The sequence below is a fragment of the Ochlerotatus camptorhynchus genome, unplaced genomic scaffold (genome assembly GCF_037179485.1).
Source record: "Ochlerotatus camptorhynchus isolate MF236.1 unplaced genomic scaffold, CSIRO-AGI_Acam_v1.1 ptg000383l, whole genome shotgun sequence".
Taxonomy (NCBI): domain Eukaryota; kingdom Metazoa; phylum Arthropoda; class Insecta; order Diptera; family Culicidae; genus Ochlerotatus; species Ochlerotatus camptorhynchus.
The window spans coordinates 1,792,713-1,817,028 of NW_027040870.1; the positions used below are offsets into that span (position 1 = coordinate 1,792,713).

General features: G+C 42.3%; 3 protein-coding genes across 4 annotated transcripts; 2 read left to right on the forward strand and 1 right to left on the reverse strand.

Moving 5' to 3' along the window:
- Nucleotides 1-703: 703 nt before the first annotated feature.
- Nucleotides 704-4,842, forward strand: LOC135710450 (arginine/serine-rich protein PNISR). 2 transcript variants are annotated; one of them, XM_065233023.1, is made up of 7 exons: nt 704-1,909; nt 1,968-2,081; nt 2,139-2,241; nt 2,515-2,571; nt 2,775-2,884; nt 2,950-3,247; nt 3,535-4,842. In XM_065233023.1, exons 1-7 carry the CDS (start codon nt 845-847, stop codon nt 4,194-4,196), a joined length of 2,409 nt encoding a protein of 802 aa, XP_065089095.1. In that variant the 5' UTR covers nt 704-844; the 3' UTR covers nt 4,197-4,842. The 2 variants fall into 2 exon arrangements, with proteins under 2 accessions (XP_065089095.1, XP_065089096.1); XM_065233024.1 differs by having other exon boundaries at nt 2,524-2,571.
- A 9,730-nt stretch (nt 4,843-14,572) lies between these two features.
- On the reverse strand, nt 14,573-16,401 carry LOC135710435 (tether containing UBX domain for GLUT4). The gene is made up of 3 exons (XM_065233008.1): nt 16,218-16,401; nt 15,071-16,145; nt 14,573-15,012 (listed from the first exon to the last, which is right to left on the reverse strand). Exons 1-3 carry the CDS (start codon nt 16,299-16,301, stop codon nt 14,615-14,617), a joined length of 1,557 nt encoding a protein of 518 aa, XP_065089080.1. The 5' UTR covers nt 16,302-16,401; the 3' UTR covers nt 14,573-14,614.
- A 4,221-nt stretch (nt 16,402-20,622) lies between these two features.
- Nucleotides 20,623-23,110, forward strand: inc (BTB/POZ domain-containing protein inc). The gene is made up of 4 exons (XM_065233009.1): nt 20,623-21,172; nt 21,239-21,427; nt 21,500-21,565; nt 21,631-23,110. The coding sequence occupies exons 1-4, from the start codon at nt 20,930-20,932 to the stop codon at nt 21,823-21,825; spliced, it is 693 nt and encodes a 230-aa protein (XP_065089081.1). The 5' UTR covers nt 20,623-20,929; the 3' UTR covers nt 21,826-23,110.
- Nucleotides 23,111-24,316: the final 1,206 nt, after the last annotated feature.

A 24,316-nucleotide genomic window follows, 5' to 3' on the forward strand; every position in this document is an offset into this window, starting at 1 on the left:
ACAGTGAACAATGAATTATCGGCTCCGTAAAGCTAACGCGATTGAGCCTTCCAAATAAACGAACTAGATAAAAAAAAAAAAAAAAAATATCAGCGAAGTCAAATAACCAACCCTAATAAAAATTGTATGGTTAATTTGCTTAACGACGTGTTCTGGGTATCATCCAAACCATTTGTGGAATAGTTCAATGATTTGAGTTATCGTTCGTTTATGGTTATTTTTTATTAGGGAAGTGCTTGCATCCTCCATTTGTAAAAATGCTTATTTTTTCACCCATTTTACGGTAAACACAATTTAAGAAAATGGGTGAAAAAGCACCCATTTTTTCACAGACCACCCATTTACCCATTTATGAGTAAACCATAGTTTACCCATTAAATGAGGAGGGGCACTTTTAGCGGAAATGGGTATTTACCCTAATAAACAAATACCATGAACGAACTGTATTCCGGATGGGTAAACTATCCCACAAATGGTTTGGATGATACCCCGAACACGTCGTTAAGCTCTCTTTTATGGTTATTTTTATTAGGGTATATACCCATTAATGGGTTTTCGCGAAACACCGTGTAGGTGTATACAGGCCTTCACGTCACAAAATGTATTTTGTCTGGCAATGCTGCCTTCACGATAATCCTTTGTGCTGGATTAGGCCCTTTGAAATGTATTGTATTTATTATCATTCTTGTTCTTGTCGTTCTTGTCATCGTATCGGAAAATGGGAAGCCATGGCACTCAAGTGAAAATTTGTATTTCAAGTTGAAATATTTGAAGAAAAGTAACAATTTAGTGCGGTTTTAGTGAATTTCGGTTAGTTAACAAGTTCTGTACACCAGTGAATGCAATGTACGGGCGTGGTGCTGGCAGTGGGAGGGGTCAAAATGGATCAAATTACTCGGCTCGGTCGGCTGGTGGTGGCGGAGGCTCATCGTCGATGAACATGGCGGTAGCCGGTGGATCTGGAAGGATGGCACCGGTGAAAAACTATCAGACCGTTCCATCGGATTCCGGAATGGTAAGTTCAAGCGGTGGCGCTATGCTGGAAGGCGAATGGAGCTCACTGAATCCAAGCTTATATCAAAATATGTCCAACGAGCAAGTTGACTGGGCTGCGCTTGCTCAACAATGGATTCAGATGAAGGAAACGCTCCCAGCGGACATGGTTCCGGCAGCGCCACCTCCTCCTATAATTTCGGAGAACTATGGCTCGAACAGTAGAGATTCGCAACCCGATGGTGGTCGGTTGGGATCAGTGGAAGAGCAAGGTGAAGCACCAATGGAGGTTGAACGTGATGAGGACCATTCGTCAATAGGTCATCAACAACAGACATCACATGCTTGGGATAATGGGACGGTTTCGTGGCAATATCCTGCACATTCCGAGTGGCGCAATCCTGCGTGGGATTCGAACTGGTCATCGGGTTCTTCTAACTCGAATAAGGCTTATGATTCCAACTCCATGACGGTCACAGTGAATCCGAATGCTACAATCGCTGTTGCCAACTGGCAAGCAAAGATTGCCCGCATCTATAAGTTGGGCGATTCGAGCAATTCGAGTGCTATTGCTGGAACTGTGCAACCAAGTTGTCAGTCCAACCATCAGCAACAGCAGCAGGATGTGCAATCAAAACGGATACCTGGTTTGATGGATCAGGTGATCAAGTTAGATCACGATTCAGTAGACCCAGGTGACCAGGAGGATGACACTACCCAGACCATTAACGACGCCAAGCGGAAGCTGCTGCCTGCCTGGATCCGAGAGGGGTTGGAAAAAATGGAACGTGAGAAGCAGCGTCAAGCAGAGAAGGAGAAGGAACAACAGCAGCGAGCGGAATTGCTACAGCAACGAAGACAGGCAGAATTGGAAGCACTCAGTGAGCTGGAGGCCGCTAAGAGGAAGAGCAAATTCGTCAGTACTTATATTTTGAGGCAATAACGATGATTACATAAGATTTTTTGTTCTCTAGGAATCGGATTCTGAAGAAGACGAAGCAGAACGTGAGGATAAACAGGATGATGATCCTCGCAGTGAAGAAAGTCCAGTGCCTTCTCGCTCTCGCGATGAGATCTTGCAGGAGCTGGTAACAATATGAGACATTACGAAAAATAACACCAGATTGATAACTGTATGATTTCAGATGATCGCCGTCCGTAAGAACCTAACGGAAATCTTACTGGAGGTGACCAATGAAGAGATTGCCCTTGTGGCTAAAGAAACATTAGCTAAGACCCGGAGAAAAGGTAGCCATCCGCTTAGATTAAGTGTTAATCCCGGTTTTCTTCTCTCTTTTTGTAGCATTAATGAAATCTACGATTTAGACGACATTTTCAGCGGCTTCAAAATACAAGTTCCCATTTCCCAATATGTCTTTTTGCGCCCAAGAGGGCTTTAGTGTCGATACACTTGTCCCGTATTCTTTTTCACAAGAACCCATGAATAGCAAACCAAATCAAAATTGTTCCTCTCTTTGCATACATTTCATTGTCGTTACCCAATATCCAAACAAACTTAAGCACCAACAGCTCAAGCGCTGCGAAAGACCGGTCTTGCGACTCTCACTGGTGGACTTGGTAAGTTAGTTTTACTATTCCTTTGATAAAAAAGAAAAGAAAATCAATTTCAATTATTTACGTTTGTACTAGCATATTGAGATTGAGAGATTCTATAAAGCAATAAAAATTGGTACAATGTTGTGCGCATAAAATCGATCCGCGAAGCTAGCTTGTTCTTTTCTCGTGGAACTGGGAATAATCGAAGCACCATTTGTTTGTAGGTCTAGGCATCTATGGAGATAGTGATGAAGAGGATGAAAGCGGATCGGATAACGATCGAGACGACGATGGAAATAGTGAGGATGATGAGGAAGCTGAAAGAGCATTAAGGGTAAAATTGGTCTCGGATCCGAATCCCTAGACTGTAAGGTTAACATGTACAATCCGATTCCGTAGAATACCATCAAGCTGCGTCAAAAAGAATTTGAATGGACAGCCCGTGAGATCGAGGATCAGATTGCTAAGGAGGAAGCTGTCGAGGAACGTAAAAGGAGAGAATACGAGCAAACCGTGCGTCAGAAGGATCAACAGCACAATGCCAGTGATGAAGACGATTACGTCGCCGGAAGTGGTCGAGCTGGATTGGGGCATTCCCAACAGATGGCTGCGGTACCGGGTACCAGTGGTGGTAAATTTGGACCAAGAGACGGTGAGACCCAGCCTGTTAATGATAAACTATATGCCTACAAGCTCGGTAAGTTCATTCGATTTGGGTCGAATATTTTGTGGACGTGATGATTTTTTTTGTGGGTGCAATGAATGCCGATGGTTTTGGTTCCTAGGAACCGTTTCCAATGTGGTAACGGTTCTTAAAGGAGCTGGTTTATGATTTCTACGTATTATCAGACGTGGGTTGTCAAATAATCAACAAATTGGATGTCTATTTACTAAAAAAAAATTGTTGGCAACCTGTCAGGAATTCAAGGTAGATAGTGTACATCATTCATCAGAACAATCTTCTTTCTCCAATCTATTCCACAGGACGATCACGTGACAAGCGAGTTTCTCGGTTCAGTGACCCGAAGGATACAGTCCGTCAGACCCACATAACGCATGTGGCGATCGTTAATCACAAACCTGGGGAAGTTGTTCCACCTCTAGCAATACCGAAGGTGAACCAAGCCATTCCGGCAGTTCCGAGTGCTGGCAATGTCGTTTCACCTCCGGTAAGCACTAGCTCGGCGTCCTCTATGCCACTTTTCCCTGCCGCTGTAGCTGCAGTAAGGCATTTGGAAGACATTCGACGGGGCAGCAGTGTCGCTTCAGAGACGCCCTCGAACGCGTCCAGCAGTCGTGCCTCGTCTTCGCACCGCAGTGGTCGTGAAGCCGAAAATCGCAAATCGTCCCACAAGTCACGTAAAGCCAAAAAACATAAACGTTCTCGCTACAGCCGCAGTGACGATGATGATGATGACGAAGACGATCGTTATTCGCAACATTCGCGCAGATCACATAGCTCCGAACAAAGTGGTTATTCTCGTCGACGAAGATCCTATTCACGCGACTCACGAGACGATGATCGAGATCGAAAGTATTCGTACAAATCGCGAGATCGTTCCAGTTCAAGATCTCGCGATCGGTACAAATCATCCAAAAGGCGATCCCGGACTCGATCTCGGTCCTCGTCGAGGCGAAGATATTAGGTCGGTTTTTTTTTTGATTCGGAATAAAACATTGCTAGTGGTATAATATGATCGATTCAAATCGAATGCGGTATTAAAAGCCGGTAGTTTTGAAAAGTTTTCTGTAGATACCATTTAACTCAAAACTACCTAAGAAGTTTTCTTACCATTTCGTTGATTATCCAACGAAAATTGTAATTTATTGTAGATCATACAAAAGGCATTTAGATAATGATCATGAGATGCTTTGAGATCGTTAAGCAGCATTTCGGTGTTCCTCCAAAATATGCACAGTGCACGTGAAATGAATAACAACCAAAATAGTAATCGGTCAACGGAATAAGTGATGCGTTTAAAAGCATAGCAGATGGTGCTGAAAAAAAGAGCGATATCCATTAAATCAAGTAGAATGAATTTGTGTATAGTTGAAATCTGAAAGTTTGGCAGTGTTCAAATACAGTGAAATAGAAACCGCATACCTATCTACTTTCGGGTTAATCTTAACTAGCAAAAGACAGCAAGTAGTTAAAGTACTTTGAATGAAAAAAATAAAACAAACTTGCATGCAGACAGCGCCAGATAATGGTGCATTGATTATTCCTTCAACATTTATCAATACCGGGCCCGAATAAATACACAATTCTATTCCTCTCGATATAGCACATAATTGCAGCTGTATTTTCCATTTATAGAAAGAACATTCTCTTCCTACATCTTAAGCTGCATCGCCGGGGTATTGGATTCGGTAAACATTAACGGATTATTTCGGAAAAAAATAGTTATCGAAAATGTGCCTCCAATTGATGAAAATATTCATATCGGGTGGCTTCAATCTGGCAGGCGTTTCGTGAAGATCATAGCAGCTTCCTGTACCAAATTCTGAAAGCTCTTTAATCTCTAAATTATGTGGTGTGGAAGTTAAGAAGCTGTTGCAGCTAGACTTGTATCGGGGTAAGACGGCCTCTTTTGGATGGGATGTGTTATATCCCAAGGTTTGAATTGGGTTCTTTAATTTTGGAAAATTTATTGTTGTTGTTTATTGTTTATTTAAAAATTCAACTGACAGTTATTGTCTAAATGAATAAAACTTAAACTAAATAGTTACGGTCAACGGTACGGAAAAGGCCAAGTAGCCGATGACGAAACACGTCAGCTGATACATTGAAGTCGAACATATAAAAAAAAGTTGTTGAATTGCCGGCTGATTGCTCGAATTGGCTCGTGTTGTGTATAATTCCGGCTCCGTGGTTCCAAAAACAGAAAGTCGCGTTGACGAAGAGACCTCTCAGGGGCATACATATTTAGCTGTGACAGCAGTGTTGGACAGTCAATGTCACCTGTAAGCAGCTTTCCAGCGAACATAGTTTGAGCGACCGTCCGTCTCACCTCTAATGGCTCGATTCCCAGGAGACGGCAACGCTCCTCGTACGGTGGCAAGTTCGTTGGGTCACGCCAGTTGAGGAAACGAAGAGCATATCTCACAAACTTGCGTTGAACGGATTCAATTCTAGTGATCCAGCTAGCATGGAAAGGGCACAAAACAATTGAACTTGACTCCAATAATGATCACACAAGCGAGCAGTAAAGTGACCTGAGGCATAGCGGGTCACGAAACTCGTCGGCAATTTTGAAAATAAAGCCCAATTGTCGATTAGCTCTGGAGATGATGTCATTGTAGTGGATTCTGAAAGTGAGTCTGCAGTCCAAGGTAACGCCGAGATCCTTTATGTGCTCTACACGAGCAAGACAGCGTTCGTAGAGAACATAGTCAAACATGATTGGTTCGATTTTTCGGTGATAAGAAACTAGGGGCATCCCACTCTAAACTTTAGTTCCAATATTCATTAAATATTTTTAAATATCTCCTAAGTATTGCTAAGTATTTTTATGTATTTTATTTCTAGGTTTTATTTTCATCGTAGTAACGTTTGTTTTATGACCGGTTGCTAGTGCTGTGTTTGTTGTTTTTTGCTCCATCAGTTCGATAATTTTAGTCGCGTGATCTGATCATTTTTTAGAGTATAAAATGAGTTTATTTGAAATGAAGTGTGAATTCATTGTAAGGGGTACGTATTTCAAATCTGCCTACGAAAAGATTTAAGAAAATGTATATTTTTCAGTGATCTATAATGTTAAAATGAAGTACACCAAGCCTTTTTGATCCGTTTTCTCCAACATCAGAATTCTAGAAGACGATTGTGAAACCAAAGAGCTTTAAATGTGTACAGTCCCCTACAATTAAAGAACATTTAATTAACGTACAGTGAGTCTATCGTGTTCATCGGAAGTGTTCCATATTTGTGGAAGAATGTATGTTGTTGTTGACTGTATGTATTATGAAATAAAAGCTGACCACAATGAAACTGTTTATTCTCAAGACTGCTAAACATTTGGCAGACTAATCATTCTTTACCGAACCACCGAATCTATAAATAACAATAATTTGAAAATAACAATATGGTTTTTTAAACGATAAAATGGAAAATGGAGCATTTTTGTAAGGTTATCGTTCAGCTCGTTAACCCATTTAATGAGCATGCCCCCAATATCGCCACATTTTTTTTTATAATCTGTGACGTAAAATCATTGTAACTATCCACTAGAAGTTAGTTCAAGCCTCTAAGGGAGCATCCATTAAGTACGTCACACTCTTAGGGTGTTGCTTACATATGTGTGACAAGCAATGCATTTTCTCTCATTTTTGCGAGGAGTACTTAATGCATGCTTTCTATAGGGTTTTGCCTTCTCAAACTTCTCGATTCCGCAGACAAAACTAATCCTTTCTTTCCCAGATAATTTCCAACTCCTTTCTCCCTCGCAGTCTTCTTCACTCTCCCATCCAATCAGCCCTCCATCACCAAGGATCCGTATTCGCAGGTATAGCGATTTCAAGACTCTCACAAGATTAATGTATAAGGTGTGCTTGCTTAAAATTATGAATGTATTTCACCAAGAACCCTACACTTACCAACTCAATGGTTCCAACTCTATTGGTTTCTTTAGGGTGAAATAATAGATTTTCTTCAAACGAAACCTGTGGACACATGGGAATGTTCAAGGTAAGCGTCTGTAAGAAAAATATCAGGTGAATTGAATGTTATGATAGTCAATTTGAATGACCGTTCTAAATTTTGTTCTGAACTGATTTTTCTATTTGAACTTGTCTAACTTGGCGACCTTTATGAGCTTCAAGTAGAAGGACATCGTATGGGGGGAATGTTGTTCATTTTTGCGGTCCATAATGCTAAGGAAGCTATGAGACTCGGCTCTACGGATGCCACAAGTTCCGATACCAGCTCCCATCAGCTTAAATTTCCGTAGTCATTATCACAGGATCAAGATCCTAGTGGGTGAACACCTCGATGAAAACCTCCGTGACAACTATACTTATAACACGATAGTCATTTTCAGATCTGTATTTTGAACGATACATTTAAACGAGCAATAGTCGAATGGTTCCAATGGCCATCAGTATACCTTCCTCCTGGAACTGGATCAACGAGTAACGTATGATACGGTCAGTGGCGTGTAGCTAATTCTATTAATATTGAAACTCACAACTGTTTGACACCGGAAGCTTCTGCGCCGTCCATGAAGGGGACGTGTCTACATCCCTGACTGCTGGTCTAAGCCAGTCGGCAGTTGTTGGGGTGGGCATCAAAGGCCTCTTTTGCTCCCGAGTCTCCGGGCGTTGGCGAGGTAGGGAGAGTTTTCGGAATTATTAGAAGTTTGACAAATAGGGTTAATTTAGACTTTAATTGAATGGTTTTATTGATCCAATGGCGGGCGGGAGGTGAAACACTTACGCTGCTGCAATAGAGAAACCGGCCACTGTCTATGTCAAGCTACCGACCCTCGTTGCTATCGGCGGCTGTAGTGTGGACTGATCTCAGATCCTGGGAGACCACGGACGTTAGCTGTCCCAGAGGTTTAAATCTCGGTCTCCGAAAGGCACAGTATATAGGCTCTTCAAACACTACCTTCTAAAAACGCACTTTAACAACGTGCCTAACGTCTCTGAACCCCATCCAAATTTCACCAGATCCATTCTCTTCCAGAGCTCTATACTCACTGACCTTCTCTCCTCTTCATCATAGCTCATCCACCACCCAGCAACTCCCTTTCGTTATGCGTTTTGCTCTATCCGCTGTTCCATCGGGGCCCTCTTCATTATGGGAGTCCAATCGCCACCCGTCACGAAACGTATAGATGGCTATCAACTACAAATTGACCGTTAACTTTCTGAGCATACTGAATACTGTTTCCTATCGTCTCACAATTATACGCAACAAAAAACTGTTACCGTTCAGTAACAATATAATAAATGTTAAATGTACACAAAATCAGATAAAAAACAAATGAAATTTGTTTATAGCAACAATCAATTCGAAACTAACGATTTTAAATTGGCTCACTACTTGACTAGCCTATTGGTCCCAAGCAAATCGATTAACGTATCCCATTCTAGTCAAAATTCCAGTACTACACTATGTTTGTTTTGATTCGCTATGAAAGTTTGACATATAAAATAAGGGGCTCGTGGATTTTCCAATGTTTCGAGGGGTGCATCGATTAGCTTAGGACCGAAGAGAGTACCAGAGCTGAGCCAAAAAGTTGAGCTCGTTTCTTCGGGACCTTCTGGTCTTAGAGTTACCTCTATGTTTATAGGCTATAGCAACCGAGCAAACAAACCATCGCTAGATATTTCTTAAGTATTTCTTAAGTATTTATAAATATTCCCAGGTATCTATAAGTATATCGATAGAAATACAAATTTTAGAGTGGGATGCCCCTAGATAAGAAATAATGTTACATTTTTCTATGCTTAGACTCATCAAATTGCTTGAGCACCAGTCAGCAAAAATACCTAACATATTCTGGAGATCCCAGCAGTCCGAGAGGCTTCTAATAGTTTTGTACATTTTCGTATCGTCTGCATAGAAAACGCGGCATCCTGATGGTATCAGCAAGGCGACGTCGTTTAAAAAGATCGAAAATAGTAGCGGTCCTAGCTTACTGCCTTGCGGGACTCCAGAGTTGTTTGAGAAAACATCCGATTCCGATGCGCCAATCTTGACATGTACATAGCGATTCACCAAGTAAGATCTGAACCAATCCACAGCAGTTGACGAGATGCCAAGTATCTCCAGCTTTTTTTTTCCTTGGTTTGTTTTTTCCGTCGATCTTGTTTTCCGTGCTGAGCACCAATGCTACCGACGTGCCAGGAAGGCAGCTCCCACACCTGGACCCTACCTATCGACCCATCAACTCATGAACCGGGGACCAACGGCTTTACTTCCCATCCGAAGGAAGGCGTGATCAGAGATGTTATGCCTCAGAACATCCCGGCGGCGCCGACTGGGATTGAACCCAGGCCTGCTGGGGTGAGAGGTAATCACGCTTACCACTACACCACCGGCGCCGTTGTATCTCCAGCTTCGCCAGCAAGATATTATGGTCCACCGTGTCAAATGCAGCTTTTGAATCCATATACGCAGTATCGACTTGCCATCCTGATTCCATGCATCGCAGAAGTAGCACTCAGATGACGGCGTAAAAAGAATCGGTGTGGGTAAACTAAATGACACGACGAGAGCGGGATGATCGGCATCTAGATCAATCAGTGGCTCGACCGGCAAGGAAACAGAAGTGCCCGGTAGTGCGGTATCATTTGCCAGGACAAGATCTAGCAAACGTCCATTTCGGTTCGGAAAAGTATTCACTTGTCACTGCAGACCAGCTTGATTGTAGTCACCAAATACGAAAGCGGGAGAGCAGGGACTTAATTGTGACGAAATTGAGCCTAACGATTCCACATGCTCACGGATGATCGTGCAGTCGTTTTGCGGTCGGGAGGCAGGTAGATTGCGCCTACACTAAGCTTGCTTTGTGGAAGTTCTACGACAATCCACAGCTGTTCCAGTTGACGGGAAATGGGTGACGTACTTACGTAGCTGGCTAGTCTAGTAGATACTGCAATCAGGACTCCGCCACCGCGCGATTTTTGACTGTTTAGGGCAGACCGGTCAGTGTTGAAGACGGAATAGAGTGACCCGAAAAGTTGCGATGAGTAAATTCGGGGTCGTCCAGCCACGTTTCCGTCAGCACAATCAAATCATATTTGGCCCCTGCAACAGCCAGGAAAAACGAGTCGATTTTAGTCCTCAGCCCACGCACGTTTTGGTAGTAGATCCGGAGACCATTCGAGGAGCAATCACGGGAACTAGAAATCGAAAGGACATCAGGTACCGAAAGCTCGGAATCGCTAACATACTTGCCTGAGGTTGCAGGCCGGAAGCCCCCGATACCATCACCGACCACAGGACCGGGAAGCGAATCCAAACAAATAAAGCAACCAACGATAAAGACCAAACGCTTGCTACTACTACCACGATAAACTCTCTCTGTAATATAGCTTGATCGGAGTTGAAGAAGGTTCAACGATGTATTGTACGACGCACAGAGGAGTACTTAGAACAAAAAGCTGACCAAAATAAGAAACAACTTCTTTTTAGGTTTCTTATGTTGTTTTATTTTTGATGTATACTAAACCCAGTGACCGTGAAGACCGATCGGAAACAGCTGTGATTGCCGTGAACGGAACGAAGGCGAAGGGAAGTAAAGCCGTTGGTCCCCGGTTCATGAGTTTATGGGTCGATAGGTAGGGTCCAGGTGTGGGAGCTGCCTTCCTGGCGTCGGTAGCATTGGTGCTCAGCAGGGAAAACAAGATCGACGGAAAACAAATCAAGGAATAAAAAAATAGTACCAACAATCAATACGAAACTAACGATTTTAAATTGGCTCACCACTTTAGTAGCCTATTGGTCCCAAGCAAACGATTAACGTACCCTATTCTAGTCAAAATTCTAGTACTACGCAATGTTTGTTTTGATTCGCTATGAAAGTTTGACAGATAAAATGAGGGGTTATTGATTTTTCCTATGTTTCGAGGGGTGAATCGATTAGCTTGGGACCGAAGAGAGTACCAGAGCTAAGCCAAAAAGTTGAGCACGTTATTTCGGGACCTTCTAGTCTTAGAGTTACCTCTATGATAGTACCAAGACCACTGGGTCCCGAAGAAAATCATTATTATTTTTGGCTCACTCAGTACCAGAACAACGGTCCCAAGCAGTCCCAAGCTATTTCACTCACCCCTGCATGTTCTGCATGAATCCACACACCCCTGATGTTATCTGTCAAACTTTCATAGCGAATCAAAACAAACATAGTGTAGTAATAGAATTTCAACTAGAATAGGGTACGTTAATCGTTTGCTTGGGACCAATAGGCTACTAAAGTGGTGAGCCAATTTAAAATCGTTAGTTTCGTATTGATTGTTGATAGTACCCCGTATGCAACGTACAACGTATGGTTTTTGGAAATTCATTCAACGTTTTCCGTTTCCCCCTTGAATAGCGACAAGCGCTGCTTTGGTGGTGCGCTCCTAGCCGTTGCCGCATAGAGGTAACTCTAAGACTAGAAGGTCCCGAAGAAACGTGCTCAACTTTTTGGCTCAGCTCTGGTACTCTCTTCGGTCCCAAGATAATCGATTCACCCCTCGAAACATAGGAAAATCCCCTAACCCCTCGCTTTATCTGTCAAACTTTCATAACGAATCAAAACAAACATTGTGTAGTACTAGAATTTCGACTAAAATGGGGTACGTTAATCGTTTGCTTGGGACCAATAGGCTAGTCAAGTAGTGAGCCAATTTAAAATCGTTAGTTTCGTATTGATTGTTGATTGCCGAACGACATGGCAGCTCACGGATTGATACGAACAATGTCAGAAGGCTGGAGCAGGCGAGGAGCAGGTGTGTTTCTGCCAATATTCGTGGTTGTCGTGGTTACATTACATTCCACCGGATAAAAGCCGTGAAGAACACATCGCCACCGTCCGTCAACTCTGCGACAACGCTTCTCTGGATGAAATTGTACTCGTGTGCGGCGAATACAATCAACCTTGTACCATAGAGGTAACTCTAAGACTAGAAGGTCCCGAAGAAACGTGCTCAACTTTTTGGCTCAGCTCTGGTACTCTCTTCGGTTCCAAGCTAATCGATGCACCCTTCGAAACATAGGAAAATCTACGAACCCCTCATTTAATCTGTCAAACTTTCATAGCAAATCAAAACAAACATAGTGTAGTACTAGAATTTCGACTAGAATGGGGTACGCTTATATATGTACTTAGGACCGAGCTTGGTACGAATAAGCTAGTCAAGTAGTGAGCCTATTTAAAATCGTTAGTTGCCACCGGTTGGTCGTACGGTGGTACGCTGCATCGAGGACTGCTTTATCCTGCAAAGGTTGCTTAACATGTTTGTTCACAAGTGCCGCTCGAACAAGCTTGTCATCAGCGTCGTGAAATGTCATGTGATGACCTTCTATCGGTCCAAAGATCCGATAATTTATGAATACCACATCGATGATACTGTTCTTAGCAGAGTGGATCAAGTGACGGATCTTGTTGTCGTATTGGACTCGAAGCTTTCGTTTCATTCCCGTTATGCGTCGATTATTTCCAAGGCTAATCATCAACTTGGCTTCATCTCTAAAATCGAGAAGGATTTCACGGATCCACACTGTCTAAAAGCATTGCATTGTTCACTCGTAAGGCCGATCCTAGAAAATGCTTCAGTGGCATGGCCTCCAAACGACGTAGCATGGAACCTAAGAATCGAGCGTGTGCAAAAACAAATGCATACGGCTTGCGCTCAGGAACCTATCGTGGCGTCACAGAAAAAACAGACATAACACTCGTAAGTTGTTCATCGAACAAGCTTTTAACGGACAATTTAAAAGTATCGTAGTTGGTAGTACCGCCACCTGTGGCGCGCATAGTCAATTCCCTTGCGTTTGACGTTTATACGCTACCGCCATCTGTTCAGCGTAGTGCCCACCACAGTGTAGTCAACAGATGGCGGTAATGTTTTAGCGACGATGTTTTACAGTGAGAAATATACATTTTGTTATGTCTGTTTGTCTGTGGTGGCGTCATCCTTTGATTTTTCCAGCGTATCCCGATAGATGCCGTCTGCTTGACCTCGAAATGCTTGATCGAAGACGTAAGCTACAACAGGCTACGTTTATAGCTAAATTACTCAACGGTGACGTCGAATGCTCTCATCTTCTGTCACTGCTTGATTTCCCTGCTTCATCTAGGATGTTACGTCAGCAATCTGATGTAACTGAGCTTTCATCGTACTCTCTATGGCTCGAACCAGCCTATTTGTGCAATGATTCGTATGTTTGTATCCGTCGAGTCCGCGATTGATTTTGGTATGCTCACACCTCAATTTGTGAATAGAGTAAGAAGACTGAATCTTATTTAAGATAACGAATAGTTTATTCATTAAGACAACTTTGTAAACCGAGAAGATATTTCAGAAATGGAAAGGCAATTACACTTTCGTATAGCACGCGTACGAAAGGAACTACCAGCTATCCCCTCAAAACAGTGTTGTTGATTACTCGAAACCACGATTTGAAGCCGAGTATAATCTACACGAGAGAGAAGTACAAACAAATAATGTTTCTGTTCATCGCGCATCTACCGCTTCAACCGAAGCTTTCGAGGCTTTATCAGTTCATTCTATGAAATGAACAAACTCAAATGGTTAAAGAAGGAACTTAAACGTTGAGTGAGTGTCACTTGGGTAGCAGGTGGTTCTGAACATCGAGCGAATGAATCATTGGATGAACAAGATTTCACTAGTAGTTCGCTTAGCCGAATTGGAGACGCAACAAAGAGAGTATTTTTTCTCAACACTTGACTGCTTCATTGGTGAGGCTTGTTATTGCTGCATGTTTATCAATAAGGTGTATTCAGACATAAGCGGGCGCGGGTGGGATTTGCGTTAGTATGAAAAAGGCAACAAGTACTTGTACCAACGCAAATCCCGCTCCGAAAGACTTGAGTTTGCGACTCCCTCGTTGATATGATGGTCGAAAAGGTTTCAGCTGGACGATTTATCTTTAAGACAATTAAGTATAACATCTGAGGAGCATCGACGGTTAATTCACATGGACACAGTTGACTCCTGTTGAGCCCAACGGTGAATGTACAGAATGTGGCTCTCTTGGTCGATTTCAGCTTCATCAATTCGCTCGTCTACCAAGGAAGGTGTGACGATTGTCGGAGAGCTCTCTTTCCAAGGTTTTCGAAAAAAGTTTGCGCAGCGGTCTCAACGTTGCCAGGATCGAAGATACTTCCTTACCAATCTCAGCATTTTTGGCAACAGATTTTTGGACTCTACAGAGAAGTGCAACGAGCAACGCAAGTTGATTTTGAAAAAAATGACCGTCAATGCTATGAAGTGCTGTAGCAACCACAACGAAAGTATCTTCTCACTAAATGAACGTCATCTAACTAACAACGCAACTCGAAGCAACCACATTTTGAGACATGATCGTATCGAAGAAGGCAACAACATATTTTTATTTTGCCACCGGTTTAAACCATTTTGGCATCTTCACATCGCTAGCAGTAGACTGTACCGAGGAGGGCCTAAAGTTTGCATTTGGCATCCGATTTGCACTGCTGCTGGCTACGTTTGCATCGTTCACATCCACCGGTAGGCAAGCATCCGAATCCGTGTCCATGCAAGTTGTTGATGAAGATGAGGCAGTTGTAGTTTCGTTGAGATACTTCCTGGAACGAGCAGCGAGTTCGGTTGCACCTGTTGCGTTCGAGAGGCGCTCATATAGGTTCAATTTGAGAATTTTATCCATTTTCGAATCGCCTTCGAAGCCAAGATGTAGTATGGCCTGTGGTGCGCATTTTGCTTCCACTAGTGAACTTTCAGGAGATAGAATTGTCTTTGGTGGTGTGGTATCTAAAAAAAAAACGAAGGATATATAAAAGGTACTTGCCGTAGATTAATCGTGACGTACAGAGATGAAGAGGCGTTGTTCGGTCTTCTAAGTATGTATCTACAAATCCTAAAACATCAGCAACGGTTTCATGCAATTTGAAGATACCCTGCAATATGTGACGATCCGGAAACTGTACTCGAATGATTGTGTTTTTATAGCGTGCCAAACTATTCAAAACGCGCTTATCATCCTCCAGTTTGCGTAGTTCGGATGTCATCAATGGTGCTTCCTCCAACTCTTTAACTTTGTTTCTCAATTCGACATACATTTTGCGAACATCTTTTACTGTGACATCGAAGAATGAGTCTGGTAGATCAAATGAACCTCGTTCGGCTGTTTTTAGATGGAACAGCACAGCATCTCTCTCGCCAAGAATGTTGATTATTGGTTCTGGCTTTGGCTCGTTGCCGCTTTCGGGAATCTCGGCTTTTGCAGGCATTTCCGATGGCAATTTTGAACTGGCCTTCGATGGTCCTGACTCAGGACTAGATTCACCTGCCTTAGCTTTTTTCGCCAAAACTTGGGAGTTCTGTTCATTTTCAGGCGCGGAGTTAGTTTGCATTGGAGTTTCTGTTTCAGCATCTTTCGGTGGAGTGCTGGTTATTTTCTCCGGAGCGGGATCATCTGACTCCTCTGGTTTTTCCTTGTGTGGCAAAGGGGCCGACACGTTGGCTTGTGTCTTTAGCTCTTCCGGCTTTCTTTGAAGTAATCTTATAATGGCACGTCCACCAGTTAGCCCTAAGCTTTTTAAAGTAGTTTTATCCAACGAATCCCACAAAACTTCTCTGCGCATATAGATCATAACGGGATTTGCTTCGGCGTTAGCTTTTTCATAGCATACCGTCTTAAGCACATCCAAAAGACTTGTCGATGATTTGAACGTGCCATCTAGGCGGGTTCCGTCTTCCAGCTGAACAACTAATATGATATCAGCCTCCGTCCGCACCTTGGTAACCGGTACCATCTCCAGAAGTGCGTTGTTGGGAAGGCCTGAGAACCTGAACATAGCCGAGAGATCCATCACTTTGTTGTGGTGTTTCAGATCATATTCAATCGAATTAAAGTTGAATTTCTGACACACTTGCTCGAGAATCTATTAGAAGAGGAAAATTAAATTACAATATTTACAAGTCGAATGGAGAACCCTCTAGAAGTTTATATGTACGTCTAGGATTGTTATATTTGGCTCCACTTTCACGTTTTGCCTACGGCCATGGATCGTTAGCACTGTTACTGTTTTATTCGCCATCTTTTGTTGAATATTTGCGAATTATTAAGCGGATTTAGTAATTTTATTCTTCAATTTCAACATAAACTTAACTGAACTGACTGAGAATTGGAACGCAAAAACATGACCATGACATGACAGTTTGTGCAATAAGGGGTATTAGACTTGGGAGCCGAAGTATGAAATGTTCCATACTCTAGGGATGTCCAATTGTTTTCAGATAAAGTCCTCTCAGAGATTGATAAATTAGTAATTGGCAAATCAAAGTTGGCACTCGTGGAGAATAGAAGAACTATGAGAGTGATGATGGTTTAAACATTTTACACGGTGAGGTCTTGGGTGAGGTATTCGAGTGTAGTCTTAAAATGCTTTTATTTTGCAAATGAAGCATTGTATTTAAATGTGGTTAATGCTACGTTAGTAGAAAACTTATGGATTACTCAATAGACATATAATATAGAAAAAATAATTTATTTTCAGATTGTTATGGTGTATACATACACGGAACCGAAAAATTACGCAAAATTAAGTTCTTTTCTAATTTTCAGGTGGTTGAGAGCTGGGTACAGCTTTCATCGTGATGGGCGAAATGCAGAAGCGCGTGGTGGCCAATCGATAGCAGAATGTGCAAGTTGAGGATCAAAGGCAGTTTCTTCGATGTCAGCATAATCAACGTGCACAGCCTTCACAGCAAGTGACGATAACGATAAAGACGCTTTTTACGCGCAGCTGGAACGGGAATATAACAGCTGCTCAAGCCATGACGTCAAAATAGTCATCGGTGATCTTAACGCTCAGGTCGGTCAGGAGGAGGAATTCAGACCGGTTATAGGAAAGTTCAGCGCTCACCAGCTAACGAACGCCAACGGCCTTAGACTAATCGATTTCGCCGACTCTAAGAACATGGCCATACGTAGTACCTATTTCCAGCATAGCCTCCCATATCGGTACACCTGGAGATCACCGCAGCAGACAGAATTGTAAATCGACCACGTTTTGATCGACGGAAGGCACTTATCGGACATTATCGACGTCAGGACCCATCGCGGCGCAAATATCGATTCGGACCACTACCTTCTAATGGTCAAGGTGCGCCAAAAACTTTCCGTTGCCAACAACATTCGGTACCGACGCCCGCCACGGTACAATCTGGAGCGACTGAAGCTGCCCGAAGTCGCAACTGAGTACGTGCAATGCCTCGACGCAGCGTTGCCTGATGAGGGAGAGCTCACCGAAGCAACAATCAATACGACACTATAGATTTTAAATTGGCTCACTTCTTGACTAGCCTATTGATCTCAAGCAAAAAGATTAACGTACCCCATTCTAGTCGAAATTCTTGTACTAAACTATGTTTGTTTTGATTCGCTATGAAAGTTTGACAGATAAAACGAGGGGCTCGTGGATTTTCCTATGTTTCGAGAGGTGCATCGATAAGCTTGGGACTGAAGATAGTACCAGCTGAGTCAAAAAGTTGAGCACGTTTCTTCGGGACCTTCTGGTCTTAGAGTTACCTCTATGACCGAAGCCCCTCTTGAGGACTGCTGGAGCAACGTGAAAGCAGCCATTAACAGCGCTGCTGAAGGCGCCGTTGGGTTCGTGGAGCGGAATTGACGGAACGATTGGTTCGACGAAGAGTGTCAGACGGTTTTGCACGAAAAGAACGCAGCGCGGGCGGCGATGCTGCAGCATATCCGTCATAATGTGGAGCGATATAAACAGAAGCGAAGACATCAAACCCATCTTTTCCGGGATAAAAAGCGCCACCTGGAAGAGCTGGAGTGCGAAGAAATGGAGCAGCTGTATCGTTCTCAAGAAGCACGGAAGTTCTACAAGAAACTCGACGCATCCCACCAAGGCTTTGTGCCGCGAGTCGAAATGTTTCGGGATAAGGAAGGGGGTATCTTAACGGACGAACGTGAGGTGATTGAAAGGTGGCAGCAGCACTACGATGAACATCTGAACGGCGCAGAGGCCGAGGACCAAGGTGGCAGGAGGAATGGCTTCGTCGGTACAGCGGATGAGGAAGACATGTCAGCTCCCACAATAGGTGAAGTTAAGGATGCTATCCGACAGCTTAAGAACAACAAAGCAGCTGGGAAAGATGGTATTTGAGCGGAACTTATCAAAATGGGCCCGGATAAGTTGGCCACTTGTCTGCATCGACAGATAGTCAGGATCTGGGATACAGAACAGCTACCGGAGGAGTGGAAAGAGGGAGTAATATCGTAATATGCCCAGGCGACAAACTAGAATGTGAGAACTATCAAGCGATCACTATTCTTAACGTGGCTTACAAAGTGCTTTCCCAGATCATCTTTCGCCGTTTATCGCCGCTAGCAAGCAGATTTGTGGGAAGTTATCAAGCCGGTTTTGTGGACGGGCAATCGACAACGGACCAAATCTTTACATTGCGGCAGATCCTCGAAAAGTGTCGTGAATATCAAGTCCCTTCGCACCACCTATTCATCGATTTTAAAGGCTGCCTATGATACTATTGACCGTGAAGAACTATGGAAGATTATGGACGAGAACGGTTTTCCCGGGAAGCTGACCAGACTGATTAGGGCTACGATGGATGACGTACAGTGCTTCGTGAAGATATCGGGTGCTTTATCGGATTCGTTTGAAACTCGCTAAGGACTTCGACTATGGTCTTTCCTGCCTCCTGCTCAACATTGCGCTTGAAGGTGTTATGAAACGTGCGGGTTTTAACATGCGGGCACGATCTTCAATAAGTCCAACCAGTTAATCTGCTTCACTGACGACGTGGAAATTGTCGGAAGAACGTTTCAGGCCGTGGCAGAGCAGTACACCAGGCTGAAACGTGAAGCAGAGAAGGTTGAATTAAAGGTGAATACGTCGAAGACAAAGTATCTGTTAGTTGGAGGAACCGAGCGGGATAGGGCTCGCATAGGCAGAAGCATGACAATCGACGGGGATGAGTTCGAGATTGTGGATGAATTTTTGTACTTCGGATCATTGATGACGTCGGATAACAACTGCAGCAGAGAAATTCGTCGGCGTATTATTGCTGGAAGTCGTGCTTACTACGGACTCCACAAGACCCTGAGGTCGGGTAAACTTCATCTCCGTACTAAATGTACCATGTACAAGACGCTGATAAGACCGGTAGTTCTCTACGGGCACGAGACGTGGACGATGCTCGAGGAGGACCTGCAAGCACAGGGTGTTTTCGAACGACGAGTGCTTAGGACCATCTTTACATGAGTGCTCATTGCAAGACAGCCTATATTACGTGATATAGGCTGTAATGTGAACGGGGTATTAAGGGCCTTAGAAAGTTTGTTTACAAATGCTTTTGTGCCGTTATCAAATGTTATACCCCGTTCACATTACAGCCTACACAGCAAAAAAAAAGTAATACCGATCAATGTAATTCAAGCTGATGTTTGAAATAATGATGTAATAGCAAAAAGCAGATACAATATTACATCAATGGATGTAATTTTGTTCGTCAAATCGATGTACATCGTACAACGTTATATTACACAACCGATGGATTGACCTGGTTGCAGCAGTTTGGATGTAATATTCAACAACTTTTTTGTCTGTGTATATCACGTAATATAGGCTATATTGCAATGAGCACTCATACTCATACATAGGATTTTCAGTGAAAACTAGATGTATGAGTGCTCATTGCAAGACAGCGTATATCACGTGATATACGCAGTAATGTGAACGGGGTATTATGCCTGATATGCGCTGTAATGTGAACGGGGTATAAGATAATGTTGTTGAAATCGAGGTTGAAATTGCCTTTTCAATAGTAATTTGGCCATAATAATTTATTTGTGAGGACTACAACAAATGCTGAAATTCACTATGACATTTTTGCTATTAGCTTTAGATTTTCTACTATAACACGATTTAATAACAGTATGTTCAGTTAATTTCACCATACACAGCAAAAAAAAATGTAATATCGATCAATGTAATTCAAGCTGATGTATGAAATAATGATGTAATAGCAAAAAGCAGATACAATATTACATCAATGGATGTAATTTTGTTCGCAAAATCGATGTACATCGTACAACGTTATATTACACAACCGATGGACTGACCTGGTTGCAGCAGTTTGGATGTAATATTCAACAACTTTTTTTTCTGTGTAATATCTATTGCACTGTAGAAATAAACGATGGATTTAACATCGATATACATCATTAATTTCAGTGTAGGAACAGACCTATATTGGAAATCATTCCCACAAAGGTTTCGCCTCCGTTGTCGAATTCTTCATGCAAATGCACGCCACTTGACAGAACTGACACCCCAAACTGTTGTCGTTGTTCTTCTCGTTTTTCTTTTTAGGCAACAGCAACAGCAGCAAAAAGGACATAGCAAAGAACAGTTTAATGCATTTTTCTGTTTTATTTCAATGTTGCTCATTCATAATTAGAGAAAAGTGGCAGAAAAGTGATCGATTACGCTGCGGATAATTACCTCGTCAACGTCCCGCTGAACATTGGACTGCATAATAGGTGAAAGGTGAGAAAAAAAAGGAAAAGCTTACAGCCGTTCGCTACCCAAAGCAGCGAAAAAAAAAGTTCCTGAAAACAAAAACACGAAGCCATCAAAATCTCACGGTAAAACTGGAACGGTCAAGTCTAGTACAGGAAATGGCCACGGTCAATTTGAACGGGCAGTACCGTGATGGTGGCGGTGGAACATCTTCGGCCGGGTGCGGTCCTTCGTCGTCTTCGTCCTCGTCGCATTATCCGATTCAGGGCAAGAAGGATCAGTGGATCAAACTGAACGTTGGCGGAACCTGCTTCTTGACTACCAAAACAACACTCTCCCGGGATCCGAACTCGTTTCTGTCGCGGCTGATTCAGGAAGACAGTGATCTCATTTCCGATCGGGTAAGTGGAAGGGGAAATAATGAGCCATGATAAATTATTGATTCTATCAATTTCCGGACAATTTAGGACGAAACGGGTGCCTATCTGATTGATCGTGATCCGCGGTATTTTGCACCTGTGCTGAATTACCTGCGCCATGGTAAGCTTGTGCTGGACGATGGTCTGTCAGAGGAAGGTGTCCTTGAGGAAGCGGAATTTTATAACGTTACGCACCTGATTGGACTGCTTAAAGATAGCATTGCACGGAGAGAACAGGTAGATCTATACGTTGAGGTATTAGTCAGGCGGTTATTTTATTTTTTACAATTTTGTGGTGTAATCTTACAGAGACCAACTGCAGATAAGAAACGAGTCTATCGTGTTTTGCAGTGCCAGGAGAATGAGCTAACACAGGTAAGAATGTCTGTTCGTGTACGAGTTTCAATTTAAGCTTTAATATTTGTTTTTTTTTTTAATAGATGGTATCAACCATGTCGGATGGGTGGCGGTTCGAGCAACTCATCAACATTGGTACGTCGTACAATTACGGTGCCGAAGAGAACGCAGAATTCTTGTGTGTGGTATCGAAAGAGTGTGCAAACACGTTGATTGGTCGCGAGAATGAATCCAACGATCGAGCAAAGGTGCTTCAACAGAAGGGTTCCCGAATGTAAAGGGAAGGTGAGGTAAATAAATACTTACTATTGAAAAAATAACAATATATACTAGCGACGGAAGCAGAGCATCGGTATGACACCCAACTGAAAACGCGCTAAACCCCGTTACTTATACACATCGCTAAGTTTGGATCGGTTTTTGAACGTTTACGATTAGCAAGCAAACTGGGTTACTCTTACAAGGCACCACGTGGTAACTCTTTGCCGTTTTTTTTTTTATCTATTCGGTACTCGTTGATATACCTAGGTGACTATCGTGCATAGAATCAAACATTTTATTTTCTAGGAAGCAAACATTAACGCACGTTCACCCTATCAATCACACATAGTTTCCTTCTAGGGCACCATAAAATCCACTTTTCTTATGTAGGTGAAGATGTTTTCTCTCGCTCTCGGCTCGATCACGAATACGAATAGTAAATCCCCAAATAGGCTGCGAGGTAAAAGAACGAATCGTTTACCCACCGAGCAACGGTCATCAAGTTAAAACAGAAATAAAACAATCAGAAATTGACAACCTCCAACTCGCAATTTATAAACCAGTGTGTAGCAACTCCTCGATTAGTACTATTCTTTAAAATAAAACACACACAAACCATAGCAGACATTGGAGAATATTTGCATGATGCTACTTTCCTAATATGATTGCTAACTCCTCATAGTTAACGAAAGAACCGACGCTCCGGGTATACTTATTCTTCGATCGAATCGCGTAGAATAATTTCAACGAACAAATATGACAGTTTTACGTAAGTTACTACATTTAATGAGAGATGTAGAGAAATTCCAAACTGTGCGCACCCCGCGAAGCGCACCGTCCGTTTCTCACTCTCTTTCCCCATACTACAAACGTTATTCAAATGTGTTCTGCAAAACAACTCAACTGTTGAATTTCCTATACTATAGAACAAGAACAATACATTATTGTGTTTAGTTGAGGAACTTTTCTTATTTGCAAACGTTAAGTTTTAAGTGAGGACAATTAAGTTATCTTCTCTGGCAGGTCAAACAATTTGGAGAACTAACCGAAATTTTGATGATAAGACATCCACTAAAACACATCAGTATACGCACGTTGATTTCTACTGCAAGAGTTGAGAATTATTCCAAAAAATAGAGACACGATGTGCATGTTTTGGTGAAAAAATCTTTGAGGAAAATATATTGGAGCTACCCTAACAAACACAATGATAATGATGCCGAAGAATAAAGTAAAACAGTTCAACGTTGTAAAGCAGGGCAGATGATATGTGAGTGGAATAGAAATATAATTTAATACACATGTTTAAATGGTAACCGAATCAAATAGGACAGAAAAGAACGCCAGATCTTTTTTGACGTAGGACTACGTCTTTGATTTCTATATGGGGGTACACTTTGTGAAAACCGAAAATGGAACATGTAACAAATTATGAAAGATTTTGAACGTTAATAACTCAGCTGCCCCTGGTCCAATTTCAATAATTTTACCACCAATCGATCAGAAATATGGCTACGCATCGATAACAATGCTTCCGAATGTTGATTTTCAACAAGAAACTATTGAAAAACTGGTAAATGTCCAGCATTGTCCAAAAGCGTCGAATTAACTAATAAATCCACCAATTACCTACATGGGTATGCTGCTTCCCCAACACAGTCGTCAGAGAGTAGTAAGTAGACGAAACAAGTTGAAGTGGCATTCGCCTCCGATCCTCGGGCGCGTGTGAATAGGGAGGATGGAATTGCGTAATATTTTGCACACTCATCGCCATATTCAGAACCACACGCTCCCAACGACCACACAAAATGCTCTCCAGAGTAGTAATCTTGTAACCAAACTTGGAAACAGGGGATACACTCAAAAAATATATCACATAGGGTTACGGTATGTAATGTGGGTCTAGTCCTTTCATTCGGCCTATCACGCAAATAAATAATTAATTAAGGAATATTACACAAAAAATAAGGAAAATATTGATCACTGATGGTTGATAAATGTGTACCACACACAAATCAATTTATATCACAACATTTCAATACATTTTCAGCTCTCGTAAGTAATAAAACTGGTTGAGAATATCACAATGTTCGGAGTTTTTAGCCGCCATGACTTATAAGGTTAAGATGGGAAGGTTGACTGACGATCATCAAATGGCCTGATTATGGCATTTATTGATTGGAATTACCTGATAATACACACTAGACGTAAAACTTACAGTTGCTGTTTGAATATTTTATGTTTATTTTAATTGTTTAACAACGTTTTCACAAGTAAAACATGGACCCAACTTTAGGGACACATTTCTTTTCTATGTTCCTAACTATGGCCCATGAAATTCATTTGACAGCATATAGCAATAAGAGTAACGTCAACAATGTTGTTTTGCATTTGGATGATAAGGAACGAACAGGAAGGGAGATTTTTTCTGCCAAACCTGTATAATGAACATCACAATGTTCTGATTTAGATATTCTGCGGTCAAAAGACGATAAGCGAAATTTTTAA

Bases quoted from the DNA above. Each gene is read 5' to 3' on its own strand.
- inc (XM_065233009.1), top strand. From the start codon at position 20,930: ATGGCCACGGTCAATTTGAACGGGCAGTACCGTGATGGTGGCGGTGGA. The intron at 21,173-21,238 runs GTAAGTGGAAGG...CGGACAATTTAG, and splicing joins GTGATCTCATTTCCGATCGG to GACGAAACGGGTGCCTATCT. The intron at 21,428-21,499 runs GTAGATCTATAC...GTAATCTTACAG, and splicing joins GCATTGCACGGAGAGAACAG to AGACCAACTGCAGATAAGAA.
- LOC135710435 (XM_065233008.1), bottom strand. From the start codon at position 16,301: ATGGCGAATAAAACAGTAACAGTGCTAACGATCCATGGCCGTAGGCAA. The intron at 16,146-16,217 runs GTACATATAAAC...CTCTTCTAATAG, and splicing joins CAAATATAACAATCCTAGAC to ATTCTCGAGCAAGTGTGTCA. The intron at 15,013-15,070 runs GTACGTCACGAT...TTTTTTTTTTAG, and splicing joins AACAACGCCTCTTCATCTCT to ATACCACACCACCAAAGACA.
- LOC135710450 (XM_065233023.1), top strand. From the start codon at position 845: ATGTACGGGCGTGGTGCTGGCAGTGGGAGGGGTCAAAATGGATCAAAT. The intron at 2,082-2,138 runs GTAACAATATGA...GTATGATTTCAG, and splicing joins ATGAGATCTTGCAGGAGCTG to ATGATCGCCGTCCGTAAGAA. The intron at 3,248-3,534 runs GTAAGTTCATTC...TCTATTCCACAG, and splicing joins ACTATATGCCTACAAGCTCG to GACGATCACGTGACAAGCGA.